The 17,199-nt window shown below is 41.6% G+C and overlaps 1 protein-coding gene across 6 annotated transcripts in view; it reads right to left on the bottom strand.

Moving 5' to 3' along the window:
• The window catches only part of KLHDC1 (kelch domain containing 1), a 30,410-nt gene continuing 13,211 nt past the window's right edge, over positions 1 to 17,199 (bottom strand). For 2 of the 6 annotated variants that reach the window (XM_084834061.1, XM_084834033.1), the window contains exons 8-13: positions 16,917 to 16,975; positions 15,880 to 15,992; positions 14,436 to 14,508; positions 9,271 to 9,355; positions 4,247 to 4,299; positions 1 to 2,716 (exon numbers count right to left, since the gene is read on the bottom strand). In XM_084834061.1, coding sequence (XP_084690187.1) covers positions 2,542 to 2,716; positions 4,247 to 4,299; positions 9,271 to 9,355; positions 14,436 to 14,508; positions 15,880 to 15,992; positions 16,917 to 16,975 — 558 coding nt within the window. In that variant the 3' untranslated portion in view covers positions 1 to 2,541. Of the gene's footprint in view, positions 2,717 to 4,246; positions 4,300 to 9,270; positions 9,356 to 14,435; positions 14,509 to 15,879; positions 15,993 to 16,916; positions 16,976 to 17,199 lie in introns of those variants that run through there. The other 4 variants (XM_084834042.1, XM_084834071.1, XM_084834051.1 and 1 more) reach the window with 4 other exon arrangements.

Genomic DNA, 17,199 nt, shown 5'->3' with positions numbered 1-17,199 from the left:
ACAGACAAGACAGACTATCAGAATTTAATACTTTTAATTCCATTTGCAAGAGGGACAAAAATCACATAGGTATTGTAAAACAATGAAAACATAATAAGGTGATAAAGGCACTTTTAATCAGAACTAGTTCTGACCACCATTTCAATATGAGAAACTTAATGGATACTTCTTCCTTATCGGATTTGACTAGGTCTACTATGGAATCCTCACCCGTGTTGCTAATGAAGCTCCAAGTGAATTACCCTGACTTTGTCCTTTCAGGTTTTTACTTTATGGCAACAGTTTAAAGTAACACCATCGTTACTCAGGCTGTATCTGGAAGTCAGCATAATTCTCACACCAGTTCTAACCACACTGATTTCAGATTCCATTGAAATAGATGACAAATAACTCTAAATATTGGGCACAACACACTGAAATGGAAGTTCTCCTGCTCAACCCCCACTTGAAATGCACAGGAACTGCTTAAAAGCATTATTTTTTTCCCATTCATTTCGTGAGGCCTTGGCACAGGAGACCTTCCCAGTAGATTGCAACTTTAGTCATGGGACTAGAGTTGCACAGCAGCACACCTGTCTGATTCTTGACATATTCAGTAGACCTGAGTCTCCTGCACATACAGAGAAGCAGAATGAAAGAACTGAATGCCCCTGCAACACCCTCCAAAGTCACTCATGTCCATGTCCATTTTGAAAGCTGTTGGTTTTATTTTGAAAGCCAGTCCTTTTTAGCACTGACTGCCTTGGCTCCCTCCTGTCTGAAGAACCTGAAATTTGTGCACATGACGTCACAGAACCATGTTTTAGAACTCCAAATATAAAAACAAACCTGAAACTGGAGATGAAATTTACAGATATGGTCGGATCAGTTCTAATGATGGAGCAAAGGGCTCTTATCCCACAAAGACTGGTGCTAGGATGGTCAACTTATCTTTTGGCAGGACTCCTTTACGTTTGACACATGTGTGACAAGCAGAGATTCAGCAGGAGGAGCTCATCACTGCATCAGTATGCTGGGAAAGCTTTGCTTGCTGCATTTCAGCTTGTTACACAGTTGTAAAAGGCATAGCGGACCTACAAAAAAACAAAATGGCGATCCTGACTGGCAGGTGTATCAGGATGATCATATTAACAGCATCATGGTGAAGGGAAACAATTGTCCTGCCAGTTGAGACATCTGATTCACTCCAGGGATGTGGCATCATTGTTACATCAGTGCTAAGTGGTTTACCTTAGCAGGAAGTGGAACTGGAGTGAATCTGGTGATAAAAGGTGGCATGTTGGGGGGTGTCTCCCTACAGTGATTAAGAGGCTATATGCCATTGTACCAGGAAAAAGTAGACTTACCCCATATTCATAACTTCACTAAAACTGCTGGATATATTCAGGTGCTTAAAATACCTGATTCATTGCAAGATGAACTCTTTCAATAATTAACTTTAGTTCCTTAAGATGCGAAGGACTGCACCCTTAGACTGATAGATGTGATATATCAAACATGGGGGTAAAGTTACACAGTCAATTTGAGGGAGGGGGATAACCCACATTCCCCATTTTAGCATACATTTCCAGCACTAAGAACAAAGAGCAAAGATCATTTATATAAATCATTGCCTCTTCCCTCAACAAAAATGAAACTGCTAGTATCAAAAGTCTCCTTAAAGGAATATAGAGCTTAACAGTAATATTGAGTTATGAAAGAGCATCTTATGGCATGAAACCCCTCTCCTAATTTTCTTAGGCTGCATGTGCTTAGTTACTGTAATTAAAAGTAGCACTTATGAACGAGAACAACATTTTTCAAGATCTTTGCTCAAAAAGGCAAGTGAGTGAAAGCTATTCAGAGTAAGATTCTATTCAAACACACAAGAAATATTAATGACAGGGTCCCTGTTAACTAAGTACATGAAACAGATAGGAAAATAGTACTTTATAAATACTTTAACAATAAATTAACAAAATATTTTCAACTAAGTTAAATACAAACTTTACACATCCAACATGTGGTATGTCTAACATTTTCAGAACTGTGATTACTTACAGTCAATCAATATTTAGTGCAAGCATTTTGAATATTCACAGCAAAAATATTTAACACAGTGCAACTTTAAAGTGTTTCTATAGAATGGTGTCTTAGCATAGTCCATCCTATCTTCAACCCTTCTTTTATGGTGTTGTCCAAAGGACATTTGGGCTGCAATTATATTAAAGAAATTCAACTTTTCAGACAATGGCAAAAGTGTAGCAATATGCAGAAATATGGCCAAATAAAATCCTCATTAATGTATTTAGCTTTAATAATAACTGGATCAACTGGCTTTTATAAACTGGCTCAGTAAGTCCAAGAAAGGTGTTATTAACCTCCAGAGCCCCTCAGTGGAGTTGTTACAACATTGATAACATCTACAACTGTTTCTTATGCATCAAGAAATCAGAGCACATTTCAAAGTCTCCAGAGCTGACTCAACCTTCGATATTCAGCCCATCAAACAGTTGACCTGTAGCATTTCTAAATGATCTCCAACAATGGTCTGTATGGTTGCTAGGAGACATTAATCTGCTCCTGCCCTTCTGCTTCAGCTTTTCTTTCTTGGCGATGGTTAACAGCGGCCCAGAAAGTTATTTTATCTACAGCCTCCTCCAGGAGTCTAGATGGTAACCAGGATATTTGGTTCTCCAGGAGGACAGCATTTTTACCAATGCAATCAAGGCACAGCCTGAAAGAAATAATGCCACAATGACAAAGCTTTGAAGGAAGAAAAATAAGTATATAGGAACAAACTATTTTAACCATGTAAGTATGTTGATATGCATCCAAAGTAATGTCCACAGATACATCCAGAACTAATGAACTATCTTTTAGGGCTCCTTCACATTGAGCTTTTATCCTGTGATTCAGATGGCTCCGTCACAGAAGTTTGCGGGCTCTTTACATGACGCTGTGATCATTCAAAGCAAGGCGTCTCCTGCACAAAAGCCCTTTGTTCCATTTTTAAATAGATCACATAATGAGCAATCAAATTACCCTGTTGTGTTCTGCTTCAGTTTCGTGAAAAGCGTAAAAGCAACAAGAAGAGGAGTGAGATCAAGGGGGTTGGACTCGATGGTCTTATAGGCCCCTTCCAACCCTACTATTCTGATTCTTTGATCAATGAAAGCTAATGGAAGACTCAGATACAGGGGGAAGGGGGTGGGAGTCGTTGTGATCCTGCATTTAAAACGAAAGCAGAAAGCCCTATTTTAAATGCAGGATTTTAGGCTGGTGCAGAAATGCCCTTAAACTCAGAATGTTATGCAATTAAAACAGCCACTAGATTGCGCCGTTTCACTGAGTTCTATGGAACCTTGAAAAGTAAAAACTTCCCCTCTTAGCAATCATGTGGTCGCTGTCTGGGAGCTGTCTGTAAACTTGGAAAGGCTCCATGCTGGGAGGACTGCAGGGGTTTTCTTTAGCGTAAAGGTAATGCAAGTCCCACCAATAACTGCAGAACTTGGCATGATTCCAAGTTCTGCAGAACATTTGAGGTGCAGGAGCTGCTCCCCGCCCCCCCGGTTCCTTTCCATGTTGGAAAATGCTCTATATAGAACAGGAAATTATCTTAGTGGGTGTGGAGCGTTTCCTGACTCCCATAGAGATCTGGGCAGCCCCTGCATGTGGAGAGCTCAGTGTATGTCAGAGGCCCTGCATGCACACTGGAGCTGCCTACCATTTAATGTTATCAAATAAAGCCGCTACTAAAAAATGTATGAACCAGTACTGTGCTGGAGGCTTTACAGCAGCGGTGCAGAACCTTTTTCAGCCCAAGGGCCAAATTCATTTCGGAGAAGCTTTTGGGGGCTGCATTCCAGTAGCGGGAGGGAACAAAGGCAAAAAGGGAAGAGCCAAAAGTGCGAGCATATTTTAGCATAAAGCACTTATTGCCAGTAACCAAGCCTTAGGAGAGACATTTCAGCCTTTCAGAATGGGAGTGGGGGGAGTGCACGAAAGCCAGGATAGGGGAAGGAGGAAAGGCAAGAGGCTCACAGGAAGGGAACATGGCCATCTGGGGAACCCCCAGATCGTTAATTAATTGTTGTGAACTGCCCAGAGAGCTTTGGCTATTGGGCGGTATAGAAATGTAATAAATGAATAAATAATAAATAAATAAAAAGCCCCTGAGGGCTGGACCGGGACACCAGTTGGGATGGATTTGGCCCCTGCACCCCTGCTTTACAATATTGTTATTTGTCAGATCTTCTCAACTCACCTGAGAAGCGAGTATGGTTGTGTCTGAAAAATCAGTAAGTCACTGCAGTGCCGCTAAGCAAGAACAAAATTATTTATTTCAAATATTTATAGGTTGCTTTTCTACAATGGTATTCAAAGCAACTTACAACAATAAAAACCACCATGCCAAAAAAGCAATTAAAACTAACAAAAACGAAAATAGAATTTTGGACACTTACTAAGAAGATTCCTCCTGGTTTGGTGGGATGGAGGCATCCAACAATGGGTTACCTCCCCCTACTGCTCAAGAAGGCAGGGATCATGTGACCTCATTTTTTGTCTCTAGGCCTGGTGCCGCTAGACTGTGCCCAGTTCCATCCCATGGCTGAGGTTGAGATAGAGTACCATCTGAGGAGTCCATAAGAAAAAGGGAGAAGAATCCCCTCCCTGATTGGGCCTAGCACAAGCTGGAGTGTGGAGAGAGATCACTAGCATACCTACCATTCCTGGCTATGCCATATGCGAGTCAGCCACTGATTGATTTGGTCATGGTTCCATGGTAAGTGTTCAATGTTCCATTCCCAGTTTGGTGTGAGGAGGCATCCAACAATGGATTGTGCACAAGCTAACCTAATGTGGGTGACAGTGGCTGGAACCTCAAAGGAGGAAGAGTTGCTATAGCACTCTTCTCTCAAAGGCTGTCTCCACAGAGGCAAAAACGTCCAAACTAGAATTTAGTGAAGGTGCTAGGTGCGGTCTGTGTGGCAGCCCTACATATTTCTGTAAGGGGTGCATTAGTGGAGAAGGCTGCAGGTGTGGCTGTAACGTGGAGAGGTTTAGGCAGGTGCTATGGCAAGGCATGCTTTAAACCATATGGCTAAAGTACAGTGTGATTAAACGGTATATTGTTTTATGGTTTAATTATTATGATGTCTGTTTACATGGTTGATGTAACATGTCTTGTCTCAAGGCTTTGGCAAGTAGGTGGGAGGGGGGAATTGGGATGTTCAGAATGTCTCCTGACTGGCTGTGGGGTTTTACTGCTGGGAGAGAGGGAGAATAACAGGAGCTGGGTTGGTCCTGAAGCCTCAGATAGGGTTTGTGGCTTGAGGGTTAGGAAGAACTCTGGGCTCTAGCCTTGGGGGGTGATAGATTCCCTGGGAGGTTTAATTACTATTTTAAAGGCTATTATTAAATGGGGTAGAGGAGGCAAGGATTTAATAAAAACGTGAAACAATTCTTTACCACAGGTCACACCAACTAACTTAAAACATCTTATCCTTTGTAAATAACACTTTTATTGTTAATACAAACTATATCAGTCTTATTAACAGGGAAAAGGTTTGATTATAGTGAGAATGTAATAAGCTAGAATCACTGTGAAAGATGGGATCCCACTGCCGGGACCAGCCCCAACCTCCCTGCGAGGTAGGGACCCGATCCCGGGATCCCCTTCCAAAAATCGGGCTAGCCAAGCCCCAAATGCCCAGTAGTGACCCTCCTAAGCCAAGAGGCACTGAAATTAGCACTGTGGTTATGCAGAGAGATCACACCAACTAAAGGTTGGATAAAGGTTTATTAAGATCATAATGAAGGGGTAGAGGGAAAGGGAAGAATGGAAGTAGCAAGTTACACAAGAAGGTACAAAGCCAAATCACTTAACTATATACAGACAGCTTCATGAATGCACACCCATGCAAAACAATACATCTACCTGGCCTATCCTTGCATACCTAAGTATGGATCTCCCTGGACAGCAACCAGCCGTCTGCAGGTCCAGGACCACCAGGATGAAGGGAGCCCCTGCCTCTACCTCAGCCCTCTTTTAAAGCCCAGCCCTGGCAACCAGGGCAGATTTTCCTTCAGCCAATCACTGGTTCAACCCCTGGGTGGACTGCCCTGGCCTCTAGGAGGCTGAAACTCCCCACCAACTCCAGCTGTTTTCACTCCCCAGTTAGCATGGACTGTGCCTGGATTTGGGCAGAGGTCCGAGGAGCCTCTAGATAATATGCAATTCCAGGTGGTTACATCCGACGTGATAGCCTAGCCTAATCTTATGGTGGAAAGCAGGCCGTCATTCTTGACAGTCTCTCTCTCTCTCTCTCTCTCTCTCTCTCTCTCTCTCTCACACACACACACACACACACACACACACACACAGAGAGAGAGAGAGAGAGAGAGAGAGAGAGGTTATCTCCTAGTTAAGAGGAGAGTGGTGGCAGCTACAGTTTTAAAGGTTGATAAATGAAAAGAGATTTTCTCAGCAGCAGGAGAAAAACACCTCTGCTATGCATTTTGAGATTATTATGGTTGTATCCCTTCCTCTAGGGAAAAACTCTCTGGTTTTCCCTAAAGGAAGAAGTTGATGGAATATAAAAATATTAAGAATTCTAGAGTTAGAATTTGTACCCAATGCTGTGGAGATTTTCATGAGGAGTGGTGATGAGTTGATACTCAAAAGAAGGGGAAGGGTCGATACGCCACACAGAGCTAGAAGCATTTTTCTCCAGGGAAACAGTGTGAAAGGAAACAAGTAAGGTGTCTGTGTCTGAAGGATTTTGTGCGACTGATATAGATCTTGAGTGCTCTCCACACACCCAGCTTATGCAGGGCTCAGGGCAGAACAAAGGTAAAGTGAGTGCCTGAGACCTGTAAAAGACACTGCTTGCTTTTAGTATGAAGGAAGAATTCCTATGGAGGAGTATGCCTATGAAAATGATATCCTTCCGCCTGATGTAATTGCCACGAGGAAAGCCACCTCGAGGAAGAGCATCTTAGCAAGATGGTCTTTAGTAGTTCAAATGGATCAGGAGAAGGTAAGTGAACAAAAGCAGTTAAGAGATAAAAGTATAACTTGACAGGCTCTGTCCTGGACAAAGGCTTGGAAAAGAACTTGGTGGAGTTTAGCAGCACCCAGCCTAGAGACAAAAATCTAGGTCACATGGTCCTTGCCTTCCTGGGCAACAGAGGGAGAACTAACTCATTTTTGGATGCCTCCTCATATCAAACTGAAAAATCAATAATACCAACATGCAGCAAGTCAATAAAAACAGCAGGATAATAAAATCAAGAACTAAAAGAATAAAACAGCAGAGCTTATTTTAGCACCTAAATAACATTAATGAAGGTGCTTGTTGGATCAATTTCAGGAGAATATCCCAGAGTTGCGGTGCTACTGCAAAAAAGGCCCATTTTCTGAGTGCCACCCACTTCACCTCAGAATGCAGGGGCACTTCAAAAGATTTTCTTAAAAGCTTGGGCAGATTTATATGACAGGAAGTAGACCTTAAGGTATCCTGATCCCAAGCACTTTGAACTGGGCCCCAAAACAAACTAGTGAGATACTATCAGACTTACATGCCACTGTTAATGTCTTGCAATCTTAGTCAGAACCAGTTAAACTACATTTCTGAACAGTCTTCAAGGGCAGCCACATGCAGAGTGCATTACAGCAGATTGCCAGAGCGTGGATAACTATGGCCTGTCTGGTAAGGGCTCCAATTACCAGCTTAAGTTGGTGAAAGTTTCTTTGTATCACTAATAATTGGGCATCCAAAACAAGATCCAGATCTAAAAGGAGGCCCAGACTCCAAAGCTACTGTTTAAGGGGGACAGCAATCCCATTCAGAACAGGTTACTTATCACTTCCCAGAATCATTAAACCACCAACCAATAGAACTTCCAAACTGAGCTTCAGTTTATTCACTCTCATCCAGCCCATTACTGTTTCTAGATATCTCTTCAGCGCTTGCCCTGCCTCAGATGGGAGGATAACAGAGCTAAATGTCATCCTCACAGTGATGACATCTCACACCAAGGGCAGTACATAATGTTGTCTGTGTTCCAGCAGGAACCGCCACCAGTGCAGCAGGGAGCTGGCAGCTCGTACAGCAATTGGAAACCACCTAAACCGCTCATTTCCGGAATGGGGCAGGTTACCGGAGCTCACATAAGAGAGCTCTGCGGACCTGTCCCGATCTAGAAACAAGTATTTCTGCTCATTTCCCGGGTTGTTTTAGGTAGCACCAACTTCCTGCTGCGCTAGCGGTGAGTCCTGCTGGTGCAACAAAATGAGCAGAAGCGCAGCAGCAGTGTGGGTACAGCCCCAAATCACCAGACCACCTCCTCCAGTGGGTTCATAACGATATCAAACATCATGGCAGCCAAAATGGATTTAGTTATAATTTGTATCCTTTCCGTCTTGTAAGGTACTCAAGCAGGCTTTTGTAAAATAAAAATAAAAATTAACATTTTTTAAAAATATGAGAAGTTTAAAAGACGACACATTAAGGAGCAGCAGATAACATAAAAACTACCAAGCAATTTCTGAAGAGAGCAAAACCAAAAAGTATACAGAAGGCAGGCCAAAGGCCTGTCAAAATAAAAAGAACTGTTCAAAAGGTGGTAGAATATTAACAGAGATGGGGAGAGTTAGGTCTCCTGAGACAAGGCAGTTCCACATGAAGGCCCTTTGCTTTATTCCCACCAACCATACTTCTGACAGTGGTGGGATAGGCAGAAGGACCTCTCCTTTTGATTAGAGTGGACAGGCAGTTTCCTTAAAATTGTGAGTCTAGCTTTGAGGACCAGTGTAAAATTTCACAACAGGTTCATTGTGAAGGCTCTCGAGGATTTTTTTTCCTGAATGGGAGCTTAACTGAGTGTTTAATACTCAAATAGTTGCAAAACCATTTCAGGAGAAGCAAAGATGCTTCCCTGGCATTGCCCCTTCATTTTACCCATTATGCTTTTCCTCCAAGGACATCACTTCCAAGTAGGAAAAAGCCTGAAAGCTGCAAGGAGATAGTCATGTGTGACAATCACACATGCACACATTTTGCTGCATGTACTGGCAAGCAAAATAGCATTCTTTGGGGTCTCATGATGTTGATGGAACAATAGTGGACAAAGGTGGAACAAAAGAAGCAACAAAAGTGATCTCAAATGATCTGATTTTGTCTGCTTAAATTCTCTGCCATAAAAATATACATCATTAATTTATATTTCAGTTACAAGGTTTATGAGTGGCAATGATGTCATTTAATAAGTATGACATTTACTGACCGTGTCCAGGAAATGCAAGTCATCTTTACTCCCTCCAAAGACCATCACTTCACCTTCTTTACCAAGACAGGCTGTATGCCACAACCTAAAAAGGTATTATAGGTTAGAATGAATTCCTAAATAATTCGAGATTTAAACACGTTTTCAAATATTTATAAGGCTTCAATGAGAGGGGGATCTATCACACCCATGTTGTAGGACTTCCCCCTTAATTTCCAATGCATGATAAGTAGTTACTTGAATGGAGCTGTCTCTATGTGCCTGAGGTTGTAATCCTATGCATATTTAGATAAAAAAGAGTCCTAAAACTCCCAGCATACTCCAGCCAGCATGGATAGCTGGGGATTGCTGGGAGTTGTTTAGATAGAAAAAAATCCTACATGCATAGGATTGCGCCCTGAATTAACAAACTAGTCCACTCAAATGGATCTTAGAAGTATTTTGAACTCATTAGCCATGAATCAAGAACTTGAAATATTTCTGGGCTTTGTCTACTTACCATGAGTGGATTTATTTTGCTAAACTGAAATGATTAAACATTTAACAACGCATGCATTCCAGTTCTTAAACTGATGCTTGCAATTATAAACTTTGGATCAGCGAGATAGATTTAAATATGAGTAAAGCAACCAAAGCAGCTGTTCTGCCTTGAGAGAACAGATTATAAAGTACCTTTAGTGAGCACAATTTTAAATGGCTGTTGCGATAAGCACAGACTTGATCTCAAAGTTCTATGTTGCTTGATATCCATGGTCCAAACTAATGGTCTAACAGTCACTCAATACTGTTCTGAAGTAGCTGGCATGGGTATCAAAAGAGCAAGACTGTTCAGACTCTCAGGTTAAGCATGGCAGCTATTTAATATCTGGGTCACCTGAAAGGATTGTTTCCAAAACCTTGGGCACTGCATAAACTGAGAGTTGGGGAAATATCTCTGGATAAGAATGATACCTTCCCTCCTTAAGCAAATGAACTCATGTTCAGTAAGTCATGTGGACTTTGAAGCCTATGCTGTTCCCTGTCAGCTATATAATACAGAGGAATGGCCTATGCCCAACTGTACTACAGAGGCCTGATATACCACTCTCAACTGAGATCAAGGAATCAGACAAGCACACAAATGGAATTTGCTTAAACGGTATTACCGAAGATACCTTTGTGGAAAAATATATATGCAAAAAGCGCTTGGTAGTTTTGCTTAGATACCAGCTTTCCATGAATACAGAGTGTGCTGCAGTGCTGGGTTGCTTATGCTCCCCCCTCCCTGAACATGCGGCTGGGGTGAAAAAAACCAGAGCCCTCTGTTCTCACGTTCCTCCCTTGCATCCTCCCAACAGCAGAGGTTGTTTTCTGAATAACCGTTATTAACCATTTCCAAAATCATGCTCTAGGGAAAAAGTTTCTTTTCTGCACATGCTAGTGCAAAATAAACAAATGGGTTTGCATAGATACAGGCAGTTGAAAGTATAAGAAATTCTTATAAGTTTGTACCAATAATTTATGTTAGGAGAGATTCACTGCAATGAGATGAATTTTATTTTGGGAATTCACTGACCAAGTGTGCAACTCACTTGAGGTCAACAGGACTGCAGAATTTGTTCCCTTTTGTTTATTTAACTACTGCAAAAATATGCAAAGGTGACTCAGCACTAAAGAGCACTTCTCATGTTGTTCATTTCAGTCATTATGCACCGTTCTCCTTACACTAAACTGTATCCCACCTGTTCTCTTCCTCATACCTGTTGATAGGTCTGCCTCTGTCTTATCTGCATTAGGAAAACTCTGGCCTGGACTGGATCATCGCAGAACACTGGAAAGCCTTTCCTGCCTTGACTCTGTGCTGCCTGGACTCCTAGCTTGAAACCTGAGGCTTTTTCTACAGACTGATAGAGCTTATGTCCTCTCACAGCTGCTCTAACTTAGCACCTAGACATTCTAATAAAGCATGTTATTTGCATCATTAATCAGCTAAATTAACATCATCTTTTTAAACAAACTCTCCATCTAGAATGATAGTACCTGTTATAATTCAAAAGTTCTGAGTTACAACTAAACTCTAAAGTATTCTACGGAACTCTTAGTGAGCAGTGCCTATGAAGAAAAGGTTAAGTATTTAGGGCCAATATTGTAACAGGAGTAGCAGCTGGACCATAATATGAAAAACAGAATGAGGACTTGGCACAGCAGCTACCCAAAGATATGGGCACAGCCAAGAGAGAGCCAGGCTGTTGTCAAAAGGGCCACCCCCTAGTCCTCAATACATTTACTCGGACAGAAGGATGAGGTCGCACACAAGTGTTTATCAGCTTGTTGGCTGCAATGTGAACTGATGACTTGGAACAGTCATCAGAGATTAACACCACAGCCAAAGCTTTTGTATCACTGGTGTCACCTCAAATACAGTATTTTTCCATGGATGCCATTCACATATTCAATTGCCAGGCATGAGGTGATAAACAAGGATAGCTTGGATATTTATTTATTTATTTATTTACTGTAAGAATTTTATACCACCCTTCATTTATTTAAAAAAATATTTAAAAAAGAATAAAACAATTAAAATGTAAATACAAAAAATATTAAAACCCACAAAATCATAAGAACAGCATAAAATAATCAGCAGGATTAAAACTATTTAAAAAGCTCAGGAAAATCAAAAAGTCTGTCCCCAGTGTTGAAAGGACAATAACACTGGTGCCTGGCCAATCTTTCTGGAGAGAATGTTTTACAACTGGGGTGCCAACACAGAGAAGACCCTTTTTCTAGTAGCCACCCAGCTCATCTCAGATATCGTACAAGCACAGTGCAAATTTAATGTTCCTGATCACCTAACCATGGTTAGGAGATTGGGAGTGTCCCACAGACTCAAGCACTCCTCCATCCTTACTTTTCCCTCCCCTGCACATTAACTTCCTCTCCCTTCCCTTTTTGGATATAACTATGATCCAGCATTGCATCTTCACCAATGTTAATGTTACTATTGCACCTGTGGCCAAAAGCAGGTTTGCAAACTGTGCTTTAAGCTAACCATAGTTAACATTTATATCAGCGCGGACTCAATACTGCACTACGGTTCATCCAAAAAGGGAAGGGAAGAAGAGGTGGATTTGTGTGGGAGAACCGAGGAGGAAAGGAGGAGAGTATGAGCCTGCAGCATCCTTTTAATAACCATAGTTACAAAATTGGGAATAGTGGATTGTATCCAATGCTGGACTTCTGCCAGCAAAACAAACTGCTGGTGGAATGGATTTCCTTTCCCCACTGCAGCTCCCCATGTGCCCCCGAAGGAGTAGGGGACCCTTCAGAGCTGATTTTTGGGGTGCACAGGGGCCTGTAGTGGGAGGTGAGCATGCGGAAGTCCTGTTATGTGAGCAGAAGATGGCTCAAACGACATTGTAATCTGTAATGTCTTCACTGAGATGTACAGTGACAATTCAAGTTATTCAGACCATTACATAAAACTCACAAGTAAAAATATGAATGCCCTTTGTTAAAAAGGTAACATTTGATAACCTGGAGAGTGCTGTGCTCTCTGCCAGTAGCCCTAACTTGCCAGTCATCAACTAGCTTAACAACTTGCGGGGGGAGGGAGAGGAGGGATGGATGGATGGTAGTGGGCCAGCCATATCTCCTCAAAGTGACTCACCAGATTGTACACACATCTCTTGCCTCTGGGAACTGAAGGCCTATCTGGTATTCCTCAGTGGGACAGATTTGACCCTGGGGCCATGAGTTGCTGATCCTTGCCCAATAAACATGGCGAGGAAAGGACACAGATGGAGGAACTGCTTACAAGGGCTTGTGCATACTTTCTTATTTCTACTGGCTTGACTGTAGCCTGATCTGGGGAGGAATCTATAGGTGTGCATTTCCAGTACCTTAAGCAAAGATGACCGAGGAACAATGGAAAAGCTCAATTTTACTTCAAACTGATTTTATATCAAATTACTCAAATGGTAGAAGATCTATGGAATGAAAGGCGTAGTAGCACTGCCCTGTAATCTCCCTGACACATCCTATATATGGGTGGGGGCAATTTCTGTGTGCATAGTGGCTGCACGTGGTGCAGGAGTGGGGTTGCATCCACCTGAGGGCACCTGCCCAAACTTTGGGCCTACATTGATGCCACATTCACATAGGACCTATGCACCTAACGTCCTTCTGCATGCATCCTTTTATCTGTTTTTATCTTATTTGGTGGTATTTTAACGCTGTGTTCTATCTTATTGGGGTTTTTTAGTTGTACTTTTGATATGTTACTCTTATTTTGTGAACTGCCCAGAGAGTGCTTGTGATATGGTGGCATATAAATACATAAACAAAAAATGTGTCGATGCAATCTCACTCCCTCACCACTCTGTGTGCATACTCACACACGTAGATGTTGGTTTGAATCAGGACTTAACGGTTGCCATTCTAACTACCAGAAAGCAATTTCGGCTAAAATCAGTGCAGCTCTCTTCTGAACAAATGTGTTGGGACGGAAACTTAAACATTCAATACGTGTCCATTGGCATTATGTTTTTGACAGATCTAAATGGAGCCAAATATAATCCAAACCTTAAAATTCTTCACAATAACATTACTTATACCTTCTTAGTAACATTTGGAAAACATTTAAAAGGATATTAGTGGTTCAGTTAGAGATACAGGATAAAGTTATTTGAAAACACACGCCTAAAAATGTGTGCAAATCAGGTTTTCAAAGAAGATATAGGTTGGATCTATGAACTGTGAGCAGACTTCTCCCAATTTAGCCTTCCCTAGTCTGGTGCCCTCCAGATGTGTGGGACTGCAACTCCCAGAATTCCCAGCCAGCACAGCCAATGCTCTATGATGCAGACCAACACATCTGGAGGGCACCAAGTTGGAGAAAGCTGTACTTCTGTAACAGTGCTTTTGTGCCTCTTCCCTTCCACTGCAGCTCCAGCAAAGCCACTCCTGAAGGTTAGGGACCCTCTGGAACAGCATTTGATGTGGCATGGGGGCTGCAGCTGGGCGAGGGGGGGAGGAAGTTGGTGGAAATCAGTGCACCCCCTCGTGTGAAAACAACTGCCTTTCTACTTGCACTATGGGATACAAGCCTATTTTCTGATGCTGAACATTACATAATGATCTATTCATACTTTCCTCAATTTCAGCAAATGTTGATTAGCTTATTATACCTAGGTCTATTCTTTGGTAAGTATGTGAGTTGTTTCCATTCATTTGTTGCAACATCATAAATCCAACCATCACCTGAAAAGAAAGATGCATAGATTAATGGCATGTCTTTTCTTAAAAACAATTGATAAGTGACCATATAACACATTGTTTTGTGGTGAATATGAAATAACTGATACTGAGTATGAAAAACTGGGGCAACTCTGGCCAGGACTCAAAGAGCAGCTTGGGCTAGCTCAGTGGGGGTTTTGACCCTATTTCTTTGGACACCTGCCTTTCATGCCATGTCATTACTGCCTTCTTTTGAAACTCTCCTAAGTTTCCGGAGAGGATTACCATGTGGCTGTGGGTGGTGGTGTTGCTACTTAAAAAAAAAAATCTAAAAGCTCCTTGAGCTCATGGGCTTGGAACCCCTCTAAGTTTCACAAGCATTCTGCTTCTCTTCAGGGACTGCGAATAAGCACAAGCTCTATTCAGGTGAGCTAAATGACTCCTTCTCTTCTTATTACTACTTTTTCCTTTTGTCTGTTGAAAATGCTGCCCATGAAGGGCCACAGACTAGGTTCAGGTCTTCTTTCTCCTGCAGAAGCAGACAAGAAACTAGTCTTGGGAGGCACTTTAGAACCCAGGCATCTTGAAAAAGTCTGCCTCATACTGGCTGGAGATGGACACTACCCAGAACTCAAAGAAACACTGTTAGAAGGAAACATTTTCTTAAAACATTTTACTTCTCACAAAATTAATAATATGGAATATTCCTTAAGTGGCTTCCAAAAATATACATAAAGTTCCAATTGTGTATACAGGCTAGTTAAATTCCACTGAAGTCAATGGGATTTGCAAAACTTAAAAGCTGACCTTATACCTGTTTACTTGGAAGTGCATTCCACTGAGTTAAATGGGTTTACTCACAAGTAAGTGTGCACAGAATTGCAGCCTGGGAATTAAATATAGTGGGTGAAATCCCTCCAACCCTCCAGAGAAGATTTTGAAGGTGTGCTCCAGGAGCAGCTAATTAAATACAAGCCCCCCCCCCCTTTTAAATACCAAGCTGTTAGTTACAGACTTTAAAAAATAAAAGTTTTTTTTAAATAAAAGATTTCTGACACTGGATTTCATCTTTAGTCGCTGATGGTTAGAAAGACAGAGACAAAAGTTTCACTCTGAAAAGTGAATTCTGCTAGTTTAAAAAAAAATACAGGAAGGAAATGTTATCTTTAAGTTTATTTTCATCAAATTTGGTGCAGGGAGGACGGGGCCAGGAGGGTGGAAGGTCCTTCAAGAGTCCTGTATCTCAAGTTTTTCACTGCTGTCATGCCATGAATTCACTGGGCATACACTTTAATCTAATATTAACATTCTTGTTCATTAATCACACCAATTGGTTATCGCTTGCGTCCTTATTTGCATAGCAGTCTCAATCATTCTGGAAAAAAAACTACTTACTTAAGGGTACATTGTCTGAACTCAGACCACCAAACAGGAAAAGTTTACCATCTGTTAGAGAAGTCAAAGTGTGCCATGATCTGTCTCTTGGGTTTTCTCCATTTGTAGAAATTCTAGGTAGAAAAACAACCAAAAACCAAAAGGCATATATAAGAACATAAGAAGAGCCATGCAGGATTAGACCCAGGGTCCATCTAGTCCAGCATTCTGTTCACACAGTGGCTGTCTACTAGAAAGCAAACAAAAGATTTACTGGGCTGGCCATTTTGCATGTTTACGGGGGACAACTATTTTCTGAAGCTTTGTGACACATTGTTTGCTTGCAGAGTGCCTGCTTACTGCACTGCTGCACCCGAGTCTTGTAGAGCATGGGTGTCAAAAATGGAAGATGGCTGACGTGCAGACACCTTTCTGGGCCTTCTTCAGTGGGCAGCTTGACTGCGCTGGAAGGCCAAAGTCAGGCTGCAACTACCCGTTCCCAATCTGCAACTCAAGGAACAGTGTGCCTGATGGCCTGACCGACTGTCAGTGCTGTGTTTGGATGTGCAACCTTCTATTTTTCTAAATCACTTTGCTTCTCTGTGGAATGTCTTACCTTCTTGGGTAAGGCTCTTGCGGGAGCACTCCCCTTGCTTTTCAAAACCAGATTATTTATTTATTTTTATTTATTATTAAATTTATTAATCGCCCATCTGGCTGGTCACCCAGCCTCTCTGGGCGATGTACAACATACAATAAAAACAGTTTAAAACAATAAAATTAGAGGAGTCTGCAGGAGCAGGGGGTTGGTTCACGACAAAAGCACTCCAATATCACACAATTCAAAGAAATGTACTAGAAGCTATAATGCTGCGTAAAGGGATGAGTATGCCACACCATTGTTCTTTTAAGTGTAGCTAACAGCAGTGTCTTAGCTACAAAAAATAGTAGAGAGAAAGAAAAAAAGCCACCATGAAATAATTAGCACTAAATTACAAATACATTTAACTAGAATTGTTATGTACAACAAAAAAGTGATGAGGGAAAAAAAAACTTACTTTCCTGACCAAACCCAGGTATCTAAATTCAGAGAATGTAAATCGTTCATCCTTGTTTGCTGTTAAAACAAAGTTTAATTAGGTAAATATGACAATGCAACCTGATTTTCAAAGAAAGCAGAGCACTAGGTTCAATCTGAGAATTCCCTACATGAGAAAATCTGTATTGTTTCAGTTGAGACTGTGCTTATTATAAAGGAAGATGGGAGAAGGTGAGTTTATATATCTCTGCCTTCACACAGACTGAGTATTTGAATGTGTTATTGCAAGAAACACTATTCAT

This window comes from Heloderma suspectum, chromosome 1, assembly GCF_057233095.1.
Source record: "Heloderma suspectum isolate Gila_16-S chromosome 1, 16-S_ref, whole genome shotgun sequence".
Taxonomy (NCBI): Eukaryota; Metazoa; Chordata; class Lepidosauria; order Squamata; family Helodermatidae; genus Heloderma; species Heloderma suspectum.
Note: the sequence above shows the minus strand (reverse complement) of the source record. Positions and strands in the feature narration are given on the sequence as shown.